The sequence below is a fragment of the Babylonia areolata genome, chromosome 16 (genome assembly GCF_041734735.1).
Source record: "Babylonia areolata isolate BAREFJ2019XMU chromosome 16, ASM4173473v1, whole genome shotgun sequence".
NCBI lineage: Eukaryota > Metazoa > Mollusca > Gastropoda > Neogastropoda > Buccinidae > Babylonia > Babylonia areolata.
The window spans coordinates 15,358,284-15,380,151 of NC_134891.1; the positions used below are offsets into that span (position 1 = coordinate 15,358,284).

The 21,868-nt window shown below is 41.0% G+C and overlaps 1 protein-coding gene across 1 annotated transcript in view; it reads right to left on the minus strand.

Moving 5' to 3' along the window:
* LOC143291193 (DNA mismatch repair protein Msh6-like) overlaps positions 1–21,868 on the minus strand; it is a 241,374-nt gene that overhangs the window by 42,797 nt on the left and 176,709 nt on the right. The window contains exons 24-29 of the mRNA XM_076600922.1: positions 15,738–15,838; positions 7,403–7,632; positions 4,151–4,283; positions 2,974–3,072; positions 839–961; positions 107–194 (exon numbers count right to left, since the gene is read on the minus strand). Of these exons, the coding sequence (XP_076457037.1) occupies positions 107–194; positions 839–961; positions 2,974–3,072; positions 4,151–4,283; positions 7,403–7,632; positions 15,738–15,838 (774 nt within the window). The remainder of the gene's footprint in view (positions 1–106; positions 195–838; positions 962–2,973; positions 3,073–4,150; positions 4,284–7,402; positions 7,633–15,737; positions 15,839–21,868) is intronic.

Sequence of the window (21,868 nt, forward strand, 5' to 3'; positions counted from 1 at the left end):
GGTTAAAATGCTGGAGGGAAAGGATTGAGCCTGGTCTTCCTAAGCCAAACTTTATTTTTTTAAATTCTACTATTACATTTGTGGACTTGTTTGTTTGTCAACTTACCTGACATGATCTTGTCACTGGCTCCCAGTCGTGTGAAGATTCTGTCTACCGGCGTCAGGTGGCATTTTTCTGCTGGTACGTAACAACCCTGTCACACACACACACGCAGTAATTTGGTCAATCTGACTGTTCTTCCAGTATATGTATCCATCCCGACATGCACACACACACACACACTATGTTCTGGGCTATATGATTTTCTTCAAGTGTTTTTATCAGCTCCAGCACACACACACACACACACACAAACTGATTCGGTCAATCTTTTTTTTCCATGTAACAATGGCACACACATATCTTGGTAAATCTGTTTATTCTTCCACAGATTTTTGCCAGAGAAAAAAAAACTTTTGTTGCTGTGGGTCCTTTTATGTGCGCTAACTGCATGCTGCATTCAGGACCTCAGTTGTTTTTTTGTTTCATCCAGCAGACCAGAACCCATACCAACACTTGAAGTCCAGTGAAGGGGGCCGGGGGAGGTAAAAACCCCACTCTGTATTTGTGACTTGAACCTGGGACTCAAACCTGCGGACACTAGTCTCCAAGTTAGGTGCATTACCACTTGGCCACTGCTGCGCAAATGTGCATGTAATAATATCCACAACTGGGACACATTTTTCTATAACTGCTGTGTAAAAACAACAAAATCAAACCAAAACAAATAACACACAAAAAAACAACAAAACCCCAAACCAAACAAAAGTGGACCACTGATCAACTGTTAAAACTTACCAGCTGGGAAAGGAGGACAATCAGGCCTGTCTGTCGCATCAAGGTAGATTTGCCTCCCATGTTCGGACCTGTCACCATGACAACGCGGCTGGCTGGCTGCTCTTCGCCTGCGTCGTCTGCGCTCTGGTCGCATCAAAGACACACACACAACGGTCACCTCACCTCCTCTGTCTTGTTACCAACAATCTCCACAAACGTCACTCATATGATCTGTCTTGTTATCAACATTCTATACAAACATTAATTTCCTTCATCATATTACTGATAGTCTGTACACATAACATTCACCACCGGTCTTGTTAATAACAATCTACAGTCTGTACAAATAACATTCACCTCCTGTCTTGTTAATAACAATCTACACAAACATTCATCTGTTCTGTCTTGTTTCAAATGAACTACACAAACATCATTTTCCTGAAGATGCCTTGTTATAAATAATTTACACAAAAAAATATTTACCTTGTCTTGTTACTAATTATCAACACAAATCTGATCTAACAATCCATAATTGCTATTTTTTAATGACAAACAATCTAAGATAAAAGTTCATTTATAATTTATCTCACTGGTCTTTGCTCCCATCAGAATATGTGGGATATTCATAACCTCTTCATTACCATGGTAAGTATAAGTACCAACAATGACATCACTGATGACGTCATCAAAAGAAGGGAAATAACTCTGGAAGTCTGAAAATATACGCATTTGATTTAGAGTGGCATGTCTGCAGGTTGTTTGGCTGGATGTTGTTTTATGACAAAAAAAAAATACCACTTTCTACTGTTTTTTTCCCCCTGTCACTTAACCCTTTCGCTACCAGGAAAATAAGATTTAAGTGAAATCTATTTGCCAGGGTTTTTCCACAAAAAACGGGTAAATATTTTCAAAAAATTATGTGCTCTTTGTTATTGGAGAAAGACCAACAAAAGTATATATTTTCTGAAAGGTAAATAAATAAAGAATACAAAACGTATGATGTTTTCCCATTTTATATATTTTTAGTGACATGCTGTTGTTTTGAAATCAGTGTTTTCTTTTTTTGTCACATTTTCAACTTGTTCATTACAAACATTAGTCAGGTAATTCGCACTAAAATATAATTTTTTTGACAAATGGATATCTGCACACACACAAAATCATACTAGAACAACCACAATAAAAAAAAAAAAGAAAAGAAAAAGAAATGGATACACAATGCATTGTGACTTCTCCAAGTGATAATGTGGATGTGAGGCCAAGCCCCCTGTCTCCACCACCCCTCCTCTTCACCCCTATCACACTGTCACTTATCCAGTTCTCATCAGACCGCGCTGGCTGAGTGCCAAGAAAATTGCTCACACTGTGTCCTGGTAAAAATTCGGGTGACTTCTGTTGTCTGCTACAGCTGAACAGCCAGCATCACTCTCTGATAGTCGTATCTTGGCCACTCTCTTGATTGCTCCCTTTATTTTCTATCAAATCGTCCTATAAGTGTTCATCACTGTCTTCTCCTTCGAATTTATGCTTTAATTCTTTCTGAGCATCAGCTAAAGAAAACAATCTTGGTTGATTTACTTCGCCACAATCGCATATCTTGAGCATGGCGTCAGTCCGACATTTTGTCGAGTGAGGAGAGGAGCCAAGCAAACACTGCGACAGTGTTCATTTATAATTTATCTCACTGCCTCATGACGTTGATGGTGTTTCTAGCTATGAACAGAATCTAGAAAGATTCCCCAAGCTAAAGCTAACAGCATTTTTGTCAACGAACTGAATGCAAAGCAGGGAAAAGTCAGTATATTTCGATGACGAGTTATCTCGTCATTGTGGCAGTGAAGTGCACATGGTTGCCATGATGAGTTATCTTGTCATACTGGCAGCCTAGGGTTTAATATTATTCAAGCAAAGTGATGCAAGTCTGAGTGAAGATCAGATCTTGAAAATCATACCAACAATTGGCTAATTTCAGATACATGAATGAACACCCTCAACGTGCAACCCTGAAAACTGAGTGTGACTGCCTGAACGGTAAGGGAACAAAAATACCCACAGAAGTAAAAGCCCAAATCAACGACTGCCCAGGTTGCAGCCATCAAACGGAAAAGAGGGAATCTGTAACAGCAGAGCACAAAAATTCACAAACATGAACTCACATCCTGCTTGCCGATCACGATGTCATTAGGAATGAAGTCACTGCCAACGAAATTGCCACCAATACATGGGTGCCGCCCCTCTTGGATTTCAAGGAATGGCTGGAAAAGAATATATTACGTATAAAAATGGAAAGGAAGGAGTAAAAACAAGATGTACATGAATGAAACATTTAGAGCAAAAACAAAAAATGTTTCAATATAGAAACAGAAGTAAAAACATTATGTATATAATCAAAAGAGTAAAATAAAAATAAAAAATAAAAAAAAAGGTGTATAAAAAAAAAAGGACTACAAATTACATATATAATGAACAGGATGGAGCAAAAACAATATGTATACACATAGAAAGGAAAAATAAAAACAATATGTGTATACATAAAAAGGGAGAAAAAAAAACAACATACAAAAATGAAAGGAAAGGACTATAAGCAATACACACATAAAATGAAACAGCATGCCTATTGCATTTAAGATGCATCAAATAAAAACTATTTCTAAGAATGTGGTTAGCAGCAATGCAGCATGATGATGCATTCTTTATTTTCTATTGTCTTCCATGGTTCTGGAGACAGGACTGAAGAAAGACCACAAATGTGATTCTTTTTTTTCTTCCCTTTCCATTCTTCTGAAAATTTTCACAGCATCATCACAACCTGGCTTTTTGGACAGGGGTTGCCCATATGGCTGCAAGGAAAAAGTCTGTTACAGTTGAGCAAAATGTGTCCGCGGGGAAATGGTTAAAGGTTTGAAAAGCTCAAAAGACGGGCACAATAGCCGAGTGGTTAAGCGTGGACTTACAATCTGAGGGTCCCGGGTTCGAATCTCGGTAACGGCGCCTGGTGGGTAAAGTATGGGGATTTTTCAGATCTCCCAGGTCAACGTATGTGCAGACCTGCTTGTGCCTGAACCCCTTTCTTGTGTGTACACAAGCAGAAGATCAGTTAAGCACGCTGAAAAGATCCTGTTATCCATGTCAGCAGTCAGTCGGTTATGGAAACAAGAACATACCCAGCATGCACATCCCCCAAAACAGAGTATGGCTACCTACATGGCAGGGTAAAAACGGTCATACACGTAAAAGGCCACTCGTGTACATACGTGTGAACATGGGAGTTGCAGCCCATGAACAAAGAAGAAGAAGAAGAAAAGCTCAAAATATAAATTTGAAAAAACTTACGGTGGTGACGTTGCTTGGTAGGGTGAGTCGTGGGCGACACATGACACCGTCGCTGCAGCCACTGTAGCGTGAGAGTGCCAACAGTACGTCCAACACGGCCAAACACGCCACTGCCTGGTTCCACTTTTGGTACCTGGCACAACACACGTCACATTTATTGCTGACACATTACACAAAACGCCACGGCCTGGTTCCACTTATGGTACCTGCACAAAACGCGCCACGTTCATTGATGACACATTACACAACATGCCACATACAACTGACTTGGTACTTGGCACAACATGTGTCGCGTTCATAGCTGACACGTTACATAAAACACCACATACAACTGACTTGGTACCTGGCACAACATGTGCCATGTTCATAGCTGAGATATTACACAACACGCCTTGGCCTGTGTCCACTTTTGGTACCTGGCACAACGCGTCACGTTCATACCTGACCCATTACACAAAACGCCACGGCCTGGTTCCATTTTTGGTACCTGGCACAATACACGTCACGTACATCTCTGACACATTACATAACACGTCACAACTGCTTTGTTCCACTTTTGGTACCTGGCACACCACACAACACGCCATAGCCTTGTTCCAATTTTAGTTCCTGGTACAACACGCATCACATACACAGCCGACACATTACACAACATGCCACATGACTGACTTGGTCCCTGGCACAACACATGACATGTGCATAGCTGACACATCACAGAACACACAACATGTGTCACTTGTATAGCTGAGACATTATACAACACACCACATATTGTTGACACACTACATGACACACCACATATGACTGACATACTACACCCCCACCACCCCAAAATGATACGCGCCCCACAGACCCACAATGTAGAGATACATGGATGCAACTTATTAACCATTATACACCTAACCCACCCAATTGTGACTTGCAGTGTAATGCCCGAACCTGCCCGGTACCGCCATCTAAACACGTGCTTACTATGGGCGCAGCCATTGTTGTTCACATAAACAAGACTCCTTTAAGATTCACAGCCTCGTTTTTGGCACTTCCTGCCATGCATTTTGCACTTTTCAGAGTCCGATTTACTTGAATTTTGACAACGGTGTGAATTTTTTAAGTTGCAAGACGAGTTCGATGATTGCTGAGAGCTTTAGCATAATCTGTACGCCGATTCTGAAGATGACTTTGAACCGTTTTAATGATTTTTGCATGAGAATCTTGTAAAAATCAATTGAACTGAGTGACCTAGATATCGACTGACCAAGTTTTGCCAACAATGAGAGCGAAGTTAGTCACTTGAATGTGAATCGATCGCCGGACCTCTGAAATCATGAATCAAACGCCGGACCTCCGAAATCGATACCGTCAGTGAGCTAGTCTTGATTTCACTGATATTTATTGGTGTTCTGCACGATCTTCCTGACTGTGCTAGTTCAATGGAATATACTACTGATTTGGTAAAGTTTTGCCAAAGTTTTGAAGTTTCAAAGTTGCAAGATGAGTTCGATGACTGTTGATCGTAGTAGCGTACTGTGAACGACTATTCTGAAGATGATTTCTGCATGAGAATTTTGTAAAAGTCGATCATACTGAATGACCTAGACATCCACTGACTGAGTTTTACCAATACTGAGAGTGTAGTCAGTACCTGAGTGTGAATCGATCACTGGACTTCCAAAATCGTGAATTGATCGCCAGACCTCCGAAATCGTGAATCCATTGCCGGACCTCCGAAATCATAAATTGATCGCCAGAGTGTTGGAATCGATACGGTCAGTCATTGATTGCACTGATACTTATTGGCATTCTGCACGATCTTCCTGATTTTGCTAGTTAAATGGATTATATTTTTCTTTTCATTATGGAGAAATTACATGAGGTAGATTTCTTGTTTGTTTTTGTTTGTTTGCTGTTGTTTTTCTCCCGACCATCATAGGAAAACAGATCACCCCTCAAAATGAAAAGAACATAGAATCAGCATGTTCATTGTTGGAATTCAAGTTTAGTAAGAAAAAGAATAAAAAGAAGATGTGTTAGAAGTCACTGCAGACCAGATAAACTTATTTCCAAGAAAATCATACTGTAATTGAAAATTTTTTTCAAAGTCGACCATCGAATCTGACACATTTATTTTTGTGTGTGTAAATACAAAGCAACATGAGCCTGGAAACAAAAATTCTTTTGCAACTTTATTATGTGTAGAATGCAGGAAAAATAAACATGTGCAACAAAAGAAGGTAATTATATTTTTAATCGGAGTCTGCACTAGTTGGGTCACGGTTAAGTATGTGTAATTAAACAGTGTTTATAATTACCCACTGTCTAAAATTGCAAGAGTTATTCGCCTTGGCATGGGATTTCATGGGTGATTTGTGCTGAGTGACCTGGGGGTAAGAAGGTTAAAAAAAAAAAAAAAAAAAAATCAAAAACTGAAAAGCAGCTGCAGGGGTCCAGTGGCCACTCAGGCTCAGGCACCTTGGTTGGATACCAGGGCATGCCTCTATATTCCCTTGAACTCATCTTCACTGGCACTTCCGTTGAAAGTTTCTGCCAACTCAAGGGGCATGAATTTCAACTTTTTTTTTCTGTTGGTCTGTTGGTATGCATGTGTAGAAAGTATCGATTCCCTCCCCCTCCCTTTCAACTAATGAAAAAAAAAAGAGGCAAGAGACATACATCAATGGAAACTCCATTGTAGCTCAAACTCAAAATCATGGATTTCCATCACCTGAAAGAGTTGTGGACATGAAACCATTACATCAGATCAGCAAAACCACTGAACACATCCCCCAAGTATTTTCATCTCCAGCACGAGAATGAAATGAACCACTCTCGATGGAGTAGGGAGACTGAGGTTTTCATGCTTATCTGCCAATATAGTGTCCATGAAGGTCTGGGTTCAAATCCCGGTCTCGCCCTTTCTCCCAAGTTTGACTGGAAAATAAACCCTAGTGACTGGTCATTTGGATGAGATAAAAAACTGAGGTCCCGTGTGCCGCATGCACTTGGCGCACTGATGAAGAACCCATGGCAAAATAAGTGTTGTCCACTCTGATAGGTACCCAAATATACATGCAGGACTCAAGGTCTGACAAAGTGTGTTGGGTTACGCTGCTGGTCAGGCATCTGCCTAATAGATGTGGTGCAGCATACATGGATTTGTCTGAATGCAGCAACCCCGCCTGAAGAAACTTAAAAACTGAAACTCAAATGACCCACTCTTGACAGACTAGGGGGACATATTTTCCACGCTCGTACCTTTCATCAAAGCTGTGGAAGATGCGTCGCATGATGTCCTTTAGACATGCGTCCTTCCGCTCTTCCGCATCACTCAGCTCCCCAAACAGCTTGTCGATACGGCTGGTGCGGTAGCGCTTTGCTCCCTTCTTGGATGACATCAGCTCGTAATCCTCTGGCACTCGTTTGAAGACAGCCTCCGGAACCTCCATCTGGAAGCGGTTCCTTCCTGATCCCCAGTACACAATCATCTGGGGAAGTGACAACGAGTGGGGTGAGATGAAAATAACAGGTTTTGACGTTTTTAACACATATGTTGAAGCGCAGCTATTTTGGTCAGGGTGGGGGGGAAGTGCAGAGGGGAAGAAATGAAGCAGCTTCAGCTGCTGAAAAAATTACGAGTTCATTTACACACACACACACACACACACACACACACACCGGAGTCCGAGTGATTACGTAGACCGACTTTATTCACATACCTGAGCCAAAATCTTGTGTACAAATACATGAATCAGTTGGACACAACTTTCAACTGTTGATGAGGACATCTAGAATGACCTTACACTCCCAGGACTGACCTCTGACCTCACACCTCAAGACTGACCTCTGACCTTACATCCCAGGGCTGACCTAATGCCCCTGGACTGACCTCTGACCATACACCCCAGGGCTGACCTTACACCCCAGGACAAACCTTGACCTTATACCCCAGGGCTAACCCTAGGGCTGACCTTATATAAACCCCTGGGCTGACATTGACCATACACACCAGGAATGACCTTTGACCTCATGCCCCAGGACTGACATTGACCTCACACCCCCAGAATTAACCTCTGATCTCACAGCATCGTTGTTTCAGGTTTCAGTAATTCGTCAATGGAAACTGTTCAGATTCCAGAAACAAGTAAAACAAGGTGTATGAAGTGTTATGTATGTGCATTGCATACCCAATGACCAGCAAAATATCTGTATTGAATGTGAGGGGAGTGCGTGCGTGAGCGTATGCATGTACACACATACCAGCCTTTTTCTTTTCTTTTTTGTAACAGAAAATAAGGCGGTTTGAAGTACTTTGTTGGGTTTTTTTTTGTAGGGGAGGGGGGTTTGTGTGTGTGTGTGTGTGTGTGTGAATAATATACTATGATAATCATACATGTGAACGTGTATTAATTGTCGGTTTGTTGATGTTGTGCAAACGTTTTACGACAAAGAGGCGATGAAAGGGACAGGAAAAAAGGACTGTGGAAGATGAATGTGGTTTGTTTCGTGTCTTTTTGTTGTTGTTTTTTGTTTGTTTGTTTTTGGTGGTGTTTTTTTGTTTTTGTTTTCAGTTTAAACGACAATCACAGTGATAAGTTATCAGTGATCATGACAGCACACTGGGTAAAATGAAAACTGTGGTCAATGTGAGTTGTGCTTGTGAACCAGTCTGTGGAGCAGGAGCTGTAGTGTCAATACTATGCAGTGTCACAGACCTGGTTTGTGAACTGCATGAAGAACATGAATTCAACAGACACCTGATCATGGGTGATAACACTTTCAGAGCAAACACTCACACATGCACTCAAGCCATGACGAAAACCTCTTACGCCCACTCTCTGCCAACTCACACAGCCACAATGGAGAATAAAACGTTAACATAATATCACATGTGTGTGTATATGTATATGTATGTATATATAATATATATGTATGTATATATGTGTATGTATATGTGTGTGTATATGTGTGTGTATATATATATATATATCAAATAATAGAAAATGTTGCTTCCGTTACTTCACAGTTGTTCCCCGTGAGATGCCGAGGGTCTTACAGTACAAATAGCATCCCCACCTTCTGGAAATTCTGCACTAGAAATTTCCTCTTTTCTGTCACTCTCTTTGTTTCTGCCTTTTTTCTCTCTTCACTGTTGTCTCCTTTTTCTGCCTTCCCAGTTCATTCCCCCCTTTTTTTTTTCAAGCAAGCCTTGACACTGTTTTCTCTTCCACAGTCTAAGATGTACTATCTGTACTGTTTTGCTCTGGTGATCAGGTAGTGAGATGTAAACACTGGGATGGGCACCAGCTGCCCATTCTGCAGTGTTATTTGCCTATATGGCCTTTTTATTTATTTTCTGTTTGGGTTTGAAGTATTGTTTTTTTTCTTTTTATGATTTTTTGTAATCAGGGGATGATAAATTAAGCGGTAAGCTGGCGTCCTCAGCATGGCCCAGTCTTATTTGCCATAAGGAGCGAAATAGTTGGGATACTTTGTCATGTTTTGTGGGTTTGTCTTAGTATTTATGTGTAGATTTGACAGTTTTGTGTTGACGTGGTTGAACACTTGACAGTCGTGACATGGCCCTGTGCGGTCGGCTGGACTTTAAGCAACAAGAATAACAAAAAAAAAAAAAAAAAAAAAAAAAAAAAAAGGGGGAAAAAAACCCAACCAACCAACATTGCGTTGTTTTTGTACTAGGTTTAATTGGCTCGAAACTTGAGGGCTAGCATGCAAGCATGAGGTGCATGCACGGACAGATACACACACATGCGCATACAATAATATTAATAAGTACGAAAGTATGTAAAATCAAGGAAACTAAATTATTACTACAACAATATAGTTTGATATTTTGGGCATTAACTTTCCATCCTTTCGTTTCAAAGAAGAGAGTGGGTGCTTCCTTTTCCTCCTTTTTTTCTTCTGCTTTTGGGTGTGTAGGTTTTTTTGGTTTTGTTTTGTTGTGTTGTGTTGTGTTGTGTTTTGTTGTGTGTGTGTGTGTGTGTGTGTGTGTGTGTGTGTGTGTGTATGTGTGTGTGTGTGTGTGTGTTATTTTGATTGCGAAATCAAGAAGAAAAATACCTACACCATTAATCGTTTGAACAGGATGAAAACTCAAAGTAGTCTGTAACTGAAGGGAAAACACAGTGATCATGTAAACATTTGCATTGAATTTACAATAAATAGTGTACTGCCAGCATGTCAGATGTGATCAGATGGAGAGTCAATATTTTCACTTTTCAGATTTTTTTCGTCTTTTTTTTATGTCAATTTCTTTTCAAATGTCATACATGAATGTAACATTTCTATATGTCAAATATATGTTACATGCGAGTATTGTTACACTAAGGGCACTCTTCGTCTGATATATCCCTAAAGATGAACTCTGAGATGTACAAAAACTGCACTCTTACTACTTCACAGAAACTGATAAATAGGTACTGGAAAAAATAAACACTAATACGAACAGTATCATAATATCATCTGTTAACTGCCAGGGTCTTGGAAATTTCCAAAAGAGAAAAGACGTGTTTCAATACCTTTGACAGAAACGGTATTCTATTTATTTTTTGCAGGATACACACTGATAAAAAGTTAGAACACCAGATTAGATCAGAATGGGGATACGAATGTGAGTTTGCATCAAACAATACAAAGTCGAGAGGGGTAGCTATTCTATTCAGCAATAATTTTGAATTTAAGATAAAGAAAGTTATTAAAGATATCAAAGGTAACTATATTATATTAATGCTTATGACAATGGGGGTAGAACTTCTGTTAATAAACACGGATGGTCCAAAGAGGGATAATCCATCATTTTTTTCAGATAATTCAGGATGCAGACATGTCGAGTGTAATAACTGCTGGAGACTGGAACTTGGTTTTAAATCCAAATTTAGACTGTCATAATTATAGAAACGTTAATAATCCAAAAGCTCAAGACACTGTATTAGAAATGATGAACGATTTAGAACTATGTGATGTTTGGAGAGAATTAAATCTGGAAGTTCTCAGATACAGCTAGAGAAGACAAAACCCTCTACAGCAGAGCAGAAATGAAATGAAATGAAATTATGGTGCTTAGAGCCTCGCAGACCACTAAGGCCATCTCAAGGCTATCGCCGCGTCAATAACTACTACAAGGATAAAAAAAAACAACCAATTAAAACGAGTCACCACTTCAAACTTTCCACTCCAAAGTTAAAAAAAAACTTCCATAGTTTAAAACCTTCAAATCTGGTTAAAAATGTTCACTTCTTTTAAGAAGTCCATCAGCGCCCACGGAGGGACATCACGAGACAAAGTCTTCAAAGAAACCGCCCTGTAATGTCTGCGTCTAACGTCATGCAGATCCCAACAGTCAAGGAGCACGTGTTTCACGGTGAGAGGCTCATCACAGGGACAGCAGAGCACATTAGATTTCTTTCCTATATCAGATTCTTTAATCACCAAAGTAAATGATGCGGATATTTTGTATGGATACAGGACCGACCATTCATTGATAAATTTAAAACTTACATTTAAAGTCGAAGAAAAACTACTGGAAATTTAATTCATCGTTGCTGAAAGACCCTACATATGTAAATGAAATGAAATGAAATAAAATTATGGTGCTTAGAGCCTCGCCGACCACTAAGGCCATCTCAAGGCTATCGCCGCGTCAATAACTACTACAAGGATAAAAAAACAACCAATTAAAACGAGTCACCACTTCAAACTTTCCACTCCAAAGTTAAAAAAAACTTCCATAGTTTAAAACCTTCAAAGCTGGTTAAAAAGGTTCACTTCTTTTAAGAAGTCCATCAGCGCCCACGGAGGGACATCACGAAACAAAGTCTCCAAAGAAAACGCCGTGTAATGTCTGCGTCTAACGTCATGCAGATCCCAACAGTCAAGGAGCACGTGTTTCACGGTGAGAGGCTCGTCACAGGGAATGCATCGAGGGGCCTCCTCCCCCTTCAACAAGTAAGAATGAGTAAAAAAAAGTGTGCCCCGTATGCAGTCTGCACAGCACAGACTCCTCCTTTCTGTTCTTCACCCCCGAAGGGAGGGTCTCTTTTAGGTCCGGACGGATCTGGAAGAGCTTGTTGTCCGTCTGGGTGTTCCACTCCTCTTGCCAAAGATCCTTAACGAAAGTGTTGACCTTCCGCTTCATGTCTGTATAGGGTACCAAGGATCTGGACAATTCTTTCTTTACAGCGTTCCTAGCCAGCAGGTCCGCCCTTTCGTTACCACAAATGCCAACATGTCCGGGAACCCAGGCCAACACAACCTCGTATCCTTTCTTCGTTGCGAGAGTAAAAGTTTCATAAAATTCCAGCAGTTTGGGATGAGTGATATTCCTGCAGGCGATCGCCTCCAGGGCTGACAGGGAGTCGGAAAAGATCATGAATCTCTTTTGTTTCGAAGAGAGAACCATTTTTAACCCCAGATCCAGTGCGGTCAGTTCCGCGGTGTACACCGAGCTGTCTGACAGGATGTGTTCCGTTGAGGGCCGGTCAGGAAAGGCGGGACAGAACGCAGATGCAGCGACTCCGTCCTCTGACTTGGAACCGTCAGTGAGTTTTGTGGTTCGTTCCCTCGATGAAGGATTTGAAAAAGGAGAAATGTCAGCTACACAAAAAGAAGGGATTATTGTTTGCTTAGCTAAAGGAAATAAACCACAAGAATACTTAAAGAACTGGAGACCAATATTGTTATTGAATGTCACTTACAAAATTGCTTCAGGCTGTATAGCAGAGAGAATAAAAAATAAATTATCACATTAATAAAAGACGATCAAATGGGGTTTCTTCCAGGAAGATAGTAGATAATCTCAGGACTCTTTATGACATAATGCATTATTTAGAAGAAAAAAAAGCTCCCTGGATTACTTGTATTAACTGATTTTGAAAAAACCTTCGATACTGGAATTACATGAACAATGTTCTAAAAGCTTTTGGATTTTGAGAAGACTTCCGAAAATGGATATCCTCATTCTATACAGATATTAAGTCATACGCAACTGTTAATGGAAAAAGATCTGACAGTTTCCCTATTAATAGAGGATGTCGTCAAGGAGATCCGATATCACCTTTCTTATTTGTATTGTGAGTAGAAACACTCGCTTGCAAAATAAAGGAAGACAAGGAAATTAAAGGTATACACATAACAGATACTGAATTTTAAGATTAGTCAGTTCGCAGACGAGATACTTCTTTTACATTAAAAGGTGACAGGTTTTCATATGAAAAATTGTTTGAAACATTAAACAGATTTGAAGACGTTTCAGGATTAAAAACGAACTACGAAAAAAGAGTAAACGACTGGTTAGGCAGCAAAAAATACGGAGCAGAAATATAGCTACTGCAAATTAAAATGGATTGGAATCCAAAAGAGTTTAAGTTATTAGGACTCTGGTTTACGAAGGAAACTTCTCAAATGATTGAAAGAAATACTCGAGATAAATTTATTGAAGTAAAAAACTTATTCAGAACATGGCTGAAAAGTACAACAACACCGACTGGAAGAATAGCAGTATTAAAATTGTTAATATTATCTAAACTTATTTACTTGTGGATTCTTTTACCAAATCCACCTGACAGGCAGATCAAGCAGTAGCAAAAAATGTGTTAAGCGTTTATTTGGGATAACAAAAACGATAAAATTAGGAGTCAATATTCTGTCCATAGTATTCAAAAAGGGCGGTAAGGTATTCTGGATATTGTAACATACTTACAATCATTAAAACTGTCATGGATACGCAAACTTATCATTTGGAACATACTTACAATCATTAAAACTGTCATGGATACGCAAACTTATCATTTGGACACCAAAGTGGAAACAATTTTGACAGCGCTGTGTCCTGAAGTGGATATGATGGACAATAATTATGGTCCAAAATGTTATGCAATCAGCAAACTCAACCCTTTCTGGAGAGATGTTTTTACTGCATACACTAACTTTTGAAAAAGAAAAGAAAAAAAAAAGTGGAAGTAAAAAAAAGCGAAGAAATATTAGCCGAACCCATATTTTTTAATGAAAAATTCACAATTGGCTATAAGGATTTTTTTAATTTTTTTTTATAGGAACTGGGCACGACAAAATATTTTCTTTGTTAAAGATTTGATGGATGAAAATGGTAAATTCTTAATGTACCAGTCCTTTTCACAAAAAATTGGATGTAGAATTAATTTAATGGAATTAACAAGTTGCATTCATTTGATTAATCATTACTTGAATAAGAATAACATTAAGATTGAAAGCAATGTAGCAGAAATCAGCACAAAAGCTAAACACCTCCTAATGAGTGTAAGTAAAGGATCTTAACAGTATTTAGTAAATTAATGAATGAATTAGAAGTATCCAGCATTAAATCATTTACAACATGGGAGGAGAAGCTAAATGCACAGTTAGACTGGGAAGCAATATTGAAAAAGATTTGCAAAATAAACGATATCAAGTTAAAATGGTTTCTAATTAGAATTTGTCATAGAATCCTGGTGACAAACACTATTCTAAAAAACATGGGATTAACAGATAATGATAAATGCAACTTTTGTGGTAGAGAGAAGGACAATGTAAACCATTACCTGTATGACTGCCAATACTATCGTTTTGGACAGAATTACAAAGTATCATCACAGAAAATTGTCAAAATTGTGCTGACCTAAATTTGAATAATAAGCTTATATTGTTTGGACTGAAGAGAACAGCAGAACTAATGACATATTAGATCTTATCCTATTACTTGGAAAATTCTTTATATACAGATGCAGAATAAACAAACTCAGACCAAATATCCAAATGTTCTTGACAGAATTAAACAGATATAAAATTGAAAAACATGCACAACTACTGAACATGCAAAAGCATGAATCTGATATAAAATGGCTGCCATACATGAACCTGACAGAACAAAGAACTTTGTCAAACTAGTTTCACAATGCATTAGTTAAAAGAAACTGACTTTCTCCAATGTTACTTTTTTCTGTTATTTATTGTTGATAATTTGATGTCCTTAGTCTTGTGGTGATACAAACTCATGCCTCAAATGTATTTATTACATTGTCTATTTAGATGATGAAAAAGTACAGTATAGACACCCATATGAAGAAATTTCCTACATGCATACCAAGAAAGTGCCCCAACTTTTGTCTTTTTTTCCCCCCAATCTATTCATTTACTTATTTATTCATTTATTTGTGAATACGTTGCTTTTTGTTGTTTATATATATATATATATATATTTTTTTTTTAGTGTTTTTGTTTTTTGTTTGTAACGAAGTGCATATTTAGTACAGTGACAAAAAAAAAAGAAAGAAAAAAAGAAAGAAAAAAAAGAGTAAAATATGCACTATGTATGCCTATGTTCTTCTTCTGTATACGTCTTTGTCTCGTTACATTTTTTCCCCCTGCTACGCATTAAGTTAATGTAATGTATTGTATTCGTACTGTTTATTTATATTATTTAGTTATATTAAGATTTGTGCAATGTAAACAAAAATTGAATGAATAAAACTTTTTTGAAAAAACAAACAAAAAACCCAAAAAAACCCTTTGATCTCACACCCAATGACTGACCTTGACCCCACACCCCATGACTGACCTTACATCCCAAGCGCTTCCTCTGTTCCTCCAGGTAGTCCTGTAGCTCGGTCTCCGTGCAGCGGATGTCTGACATGGCTGTGTCGAAGTCATCATCCACACCTGTTGATGCAAAAAAAAACAAAAAACCAAAAAAAAAAACCAAAAAAAACCAAAAAACACACCTGTCGTTACCAACACAACAGCACCCAGCTTTCAACACTCAGTTAAGTGACATGAAACTGTATTTCACCAGCAACGCCTGGCCAAAGAACTTTTCACGGATGCAAAGGGCAAAATCAGCAACAGGGAGACTTAAAACAAAATGTCTGCCCTGCAACTCACTGAGTCTTGCACCCGAACATCGGCCCAGCATCAATATTCGTCGGTTTTCACGTTCCTGCACATGCACAAACCCCAAAGAAAGGGAAGTGACTTCTACAGTATTTTCAAATGTGTGCACACCTAATTTGGAGGAAAAACAGTTTACTTTCTCCTACGTTTTTTATGGCATGGAAGCCTACTGAGGCTGTGAACTCCTGAGGGGTTGTTGAACAGGTGAACCCACCTGGTGCAGTCAGGGTTCAAAATCTGGGCCCTTTGATTGAAAATCCAGCGCTCCAGCCACTGGGCCACAGTGCCTGTTGTGACTACCTATCTTTTTTTTTCTTGTCTTTTTTTTTGGGGGGGTGAGGGGTGGGGGTTCCTTTTTTGACTCACTTGTGTAAACAAAGTGAGTCTATGTTTTAACTCACTGTTCGGTTGTGTGTGTGTGTGTGTGTGTGTGTGTGTATGTGGTAAACTTTAACATTGCCATTTTCTCTGCAAATACTTTGTCAGTTGACACCAAATTTGGCATAAAAATAGGAAAAATTCAGTTCTTTCCAGTCATCTTGTTTAAAACAATATTGCACCTCTGGGATGGGCACAAAAAAATTTAAAAAAAAGAAGCCAAATTATAAGCAAACTGAATTTACTGTTATATATATATATTTTTTTTTTTATTCTCTAAACTTGGCACTTTGATATGATATTCTGACACAACAACAAGAGCAGTCACTTTTATCATTTCTTGTTCAAACAGGAACTTCTTTTGCTAAGCATGGAAGTTCCCCCCCACCCCCGACTTTCTTGGGTCGACCACCATTTTATTTTGTATATGAATTCATTATAAAAATTCAGAGTAGATGAAAAAGAAAGGGTGGAGATGGGGGGGAAGAACCAAAGAAAGAAAAAAAAATTGAATACAGTGTACATTAACAATAACATCGTCATCATAAGTCATAATACTTATAATATATTGTTCTATCAATTTGGTCAAGGTGGACACATTTTCATCATGTGTAACAGTGCAGTTTTATAACATATAATAGACATTATACCTAGCATCGGCATAGAGTTACGGACACTTTGCTTAGCTAACGTAATGTGGAAAGAACACAACCCACACATGGGATATCTTATGCATGAACACATTTCCTCTAGTTTTCTATACATGACTATATATAACACAGGTTACCAGTAGCAGATCTAATGACCTGACCTAATCCAGTACAACCTGTTCAGGGTCGGGTTGCCGACGACTAAACCGGCACTTCCACCGCTCCCTTCTGGGACTGGTGAGGAGGGTGGCTAGACACCCTTATGGAGATCCATAAAAGGGCGTCGACTCAGGAGAGCCACCGACGGCCATCTATCTCCACTGTGCTGTGTGCATGCCACACGCAGTTGGCCTCCGGGGTGTGTCTACCCATGTATGCGAAGTCTGGATTCGGCAGAATCTGCGGAAGAAACGTATCGGTTCAACGGAGAGGAAGGCGATTACAGCAACGCACTGTGGAGTGCAGAGAGCAAGATGAGACACCGAAAGGATATCTTGGTCATCCACTGCATCCGTGCTCATCCTCCAGTCATCTCGACTTAGTCTTGCCACTGGAAATTGGTTGACCCAGACGAGAGAGTGAGGTCGACGTTGTGCAACTCCTCTTCACTTTAAACAAACTCATTGCGCAAGTCATCAGTCATCCAAAATGACCTTTCATCCTTCATCATTTCATCACCCCCAAGTCCTGTGGCGACAGGCGAGCAACGAAACGACAGGTGTGGGTACACTGGCAGTCGCAGCCGCAGACCTGCACGCAGGCGGCTCAGGCCATAGGGTCGTTTTTCGTCGACAGGAGCAGCGATGGAGCTCGGCAGCCGTCTGAGCGTCTGAGCAGCCCTCTTTAGGAATGCACTGCTCACCTCCCTGGCATGAGGAAGGGGCTAGAAAAGGTGCCCTAAAAATTGCCTGCTCCATATCACCCTGGCCAGCATACCGCGGCTGGTGGGGACCCTACATCAGCGGTCGAAACAAAGAGAAAGAAAAGAAAAAAACAAGGATCGTTCCTCTCACCATTGGTGCTTGGAACATAAGGACTCTCCTGGACAGAGATAACGCGGACAGACCCCAAAGGAGAACAGCACTAGTTGCATCCGAACTCGCCAGATACAACATCGACATCACAGCCTTGAGTGAGACTCGGCTTGCAGGCGAAGGCGAGCTCTGTGAATGGGGATCTGGTTACACCTTCTTCTGGAGTGGACGAGGAAGCGAAGAGCGACGTGAGGCTGGCGTTGGTTTTGCAGTAAAAACAGCACTTGTCAGCAAGCGAGCTGGAATCCCAAAAGGAGTCAACGATAGGCTTATGACCATGAAACTCCCACTGGCATCTGGCCAGAAGCACCTTACCATTGTCAGTGCCTACGCCCCAACCATGACCAACCCAGATGAAGTGAAGGCGAAGTTCTACGAGGACCTTCACTCTGTCATTGCTGCCATCCCTAAAGCAGACAAGCTCATCATTCTTGGGGACTTCAGTGCTAGAGTTGGCTCTGACTACATCTCCTGGGATGGAGTGATTGGAAAGCACGGTGTGGGCCACTGCAACCCAAATGGATTGCTTTTGCTTCAGACCTGTGCAGAGCACGAACTGCTGATAACCAACACAGTTTTCTGCCTCCCTACCCGTAACAGGACGTCATGGATGCACCCTCACTCAAAGCATTGGCATCTCATCGATTATGTCATCATCAGGAAAAGGGATAGGCAAGATGTACGTGTAACAAAGACCATGTGCGGCGCCGAGTGTTGGACAGACCATCGCCTTGTAGTCTCGAAGCTGAATATTCGAATCCAACCCAAGAGATGCCCCCAAAGCCAGAAGGCTCCAAAACGGCTCAACATCGCTAAGCTGAAAAGCATCACCATCAAACAGTCCTTTGTGGAGCTGCTGGAAGATCGTCTGGAATCCGCCTCTCTGGACAACCAGAATGTGGAGTCTGACTGGAGGACCCTGCGTAAGCTGATCTATAGTACAGCTTCAGAGACCCTGGGACCCATGACCAGAAAGCACAAAGACTGGTTTGATGAAAACTGTGATGAAATCAAGCAGCTTCTGGATGAGAAACGCCGTCTGCATCAAGCCCACCTGAGCAACCCAAAGTCCACATCAAAAAAGGATGCATACAATGCCATCCGCAGGACTGTTCAGCAAAAGTTACGCCAGATGCAGGATAAGTGGCTGAGTGACAAAGCTGATGAGATCCAGGGATATGCTGACAGGCACGATATGAAGAGGTTCTATGATGCCTTAAAAGAAGTCTACGGCCCCACATCCTCAGGATCATCCCCCCTCCTCAGTGCAGATGGGAATACCTTGATCACCGAGAAGGAGAACATTCTCGAACGATGGGCTGAGCACTTCAACAGTGTCTTAAATCGCCCTTCCTGCATAAATGATGAAGCCATAGACCGTCTCCCACAAGTCCCCACCAACGAAGCACTGGACGATCCGCCAACACTTCTTGAGACCCAGAAAGCAATCCGTCTGCTATCCAGTGGCAAAGCACCTGGCTCAGACTCCATACCAGCAGAGGTCTACAAGGATGGAGGCACTGTGCTGACTGAGAAGCTTCATCAGCTGTACTCACTCATGTGGAAAGAAGAGACGATCCCCCAGGATTTCAAAGATGCATCTATCATTCACTTGTACAAGCGAAAGGGGAACCGGCAAGCCTGTGATAACCATCGGGGCATTTCCTTGCTCTCCATCGCAGGCAAGATACTTGCCAGGATCCTACTTAACCGCCTCACAGCACACCTTGACCAAGGTCATTTGCCTGAGAGCCAATGTGGGTTCCGGAAAGAGCGCGGAACCACTGACATGGTGTTTGCTGCAAGGCAGCTGCAAGAGAAATGTCAGGAGCAAAATGCTGATCTGTTCTCCACCTATGTCGACCTCACTAAGGCCTTCGACACCGTGAGTAGAGAGGGACTGTGGAAGATCATGGCCAAGTACGGATGCCCTCGGAAATTTATTTCCTTGGTCAGCCAATTCCATGAAGGCATGCAGGCTCGAGTCCAGGACAATGGTGAAACATCTGCTCCTTTTGCTGTCACAAATGGTGTCAAGCAAGGCTGCGTCCTGGCTCCAACGCTGTTCAGCCTCATGTTCTCTGCAATGCTTACTGATGCCTTCAGAGATGGCAATGTTGGAATTGGCCTAAAGTACCGAACAGATGGCAAGCTGTTTAACCTCAAAAGGCTTCAAGCAAAAACGAAGGTCATGACAGACATCATCAGAGACTTTTTGTTTGCTGATGATTGTGCCCTCAACGCTGGATCTGAAGCTGACATGCAACTCAGCGTTGACAAGTTTGCCACTGCCAGCAGGAACTTCGGCCTTACCATCAGCATGAGGAAAACTGAAGTTCTCCATCAGCCAGCCCCAGGGAAACCCTACGTTGAGCCCAACATCACAGTCAACGGTCAGAGACTCAGTGCGGTGGAGCGGTTCACATACCTTGGCAGCACACTGTCACGAAATGCGACCATCGACGATGAAGTGAACATCAGGATTGCAAGAGCAAGCGCAACTTTTGGTAGACTCTATGCAAATGTCTGGAACAGAAGAGGCATTAGTCTTGAGACCAAGCTAAAGGTCTACAGAGCAGTAGTTCTCCCCACACTACTGTACGCCTGCGAAACTTGGACAGTGTACCAACGACATGCAAAGAAGCTGAACCACTTCCACACAACATGCCTCAGGAAGCTACTGAACATCAAGTGGCAAGACAAGACCCCAGATACAGAGGTGTTCGCAAAAGCCACCCTTCCCAGCATCTTCACCATCCTGATGCAGTCCCAGCTTCGCTGGGCTAGACACGTGGCGCGCATGCCAGACCATCGGCTGCCCAAAAGGCTCTTCTATGGCGAGCTGAAACAAGGGAAGAGATCACACGGAGGTCAGAAGAAGCACTTCAGAGATACTCTGAAAGTCTCTCTGAAAGCGTTTGATATCAACCCTGACTCCTGGGAGGAATCTGCAGTGGACCGTGACAAATGGCGCGCTGCTGTGCACAAAGGCACCAGGTTGTGCGAGGCCAACAGGACTGCTGCAGCTGTTGAGAAGAGGCAGGCCAGAAAGTCACGGGCAAACAAGCTCCCTGACAATGATATGCCTGTCTTTGTCTGCCCCAACTGTCAGCGAACATTTCGTGCGCAGATTGGACTATTCAGCCATCTGCGCACTCACAGATAGATTCATGAGCATCCTTCCCCCCACCACACCACCACCCTCCCCCATCCCCCATCTGGATGACAACGATGGTCATCATCGATCTCGATGGACACACCACCACCATATATAACACCCATTACACAGTCATGTTAAACATTATTACTGCAGACACATAAGTGCACATGAATACACACATGCATATATTATTTACATACTCGCATACTTACACATTCACGTATATCTGTTCTTCAAGTTAAAAAAAAATATCATTGAGTCTTCATTATTATTGTGCATTTTGATCTTTCATAATATTTTGTTTTGGGTTATTGCTTTCAAGAAGTTTTATATATGGACACCATTTTCTCATAAATACAACGCTTAACATTTCCGTTGAATGCATATATCTTTCTACTTCATAACTATTTCTTAAATCATTCAGAAAGTGCTCTATACATGGCTTAATCTGATTTATTCTGCATTTATAAACAAAATATTTTGCAAAAAGAATAATATAGTTGAAAGTTTCATCTATTTTTGTAATTTCATCACTTCTAAACAGAACTAATTCTATGTTTAACTTAATGTTTGAGCA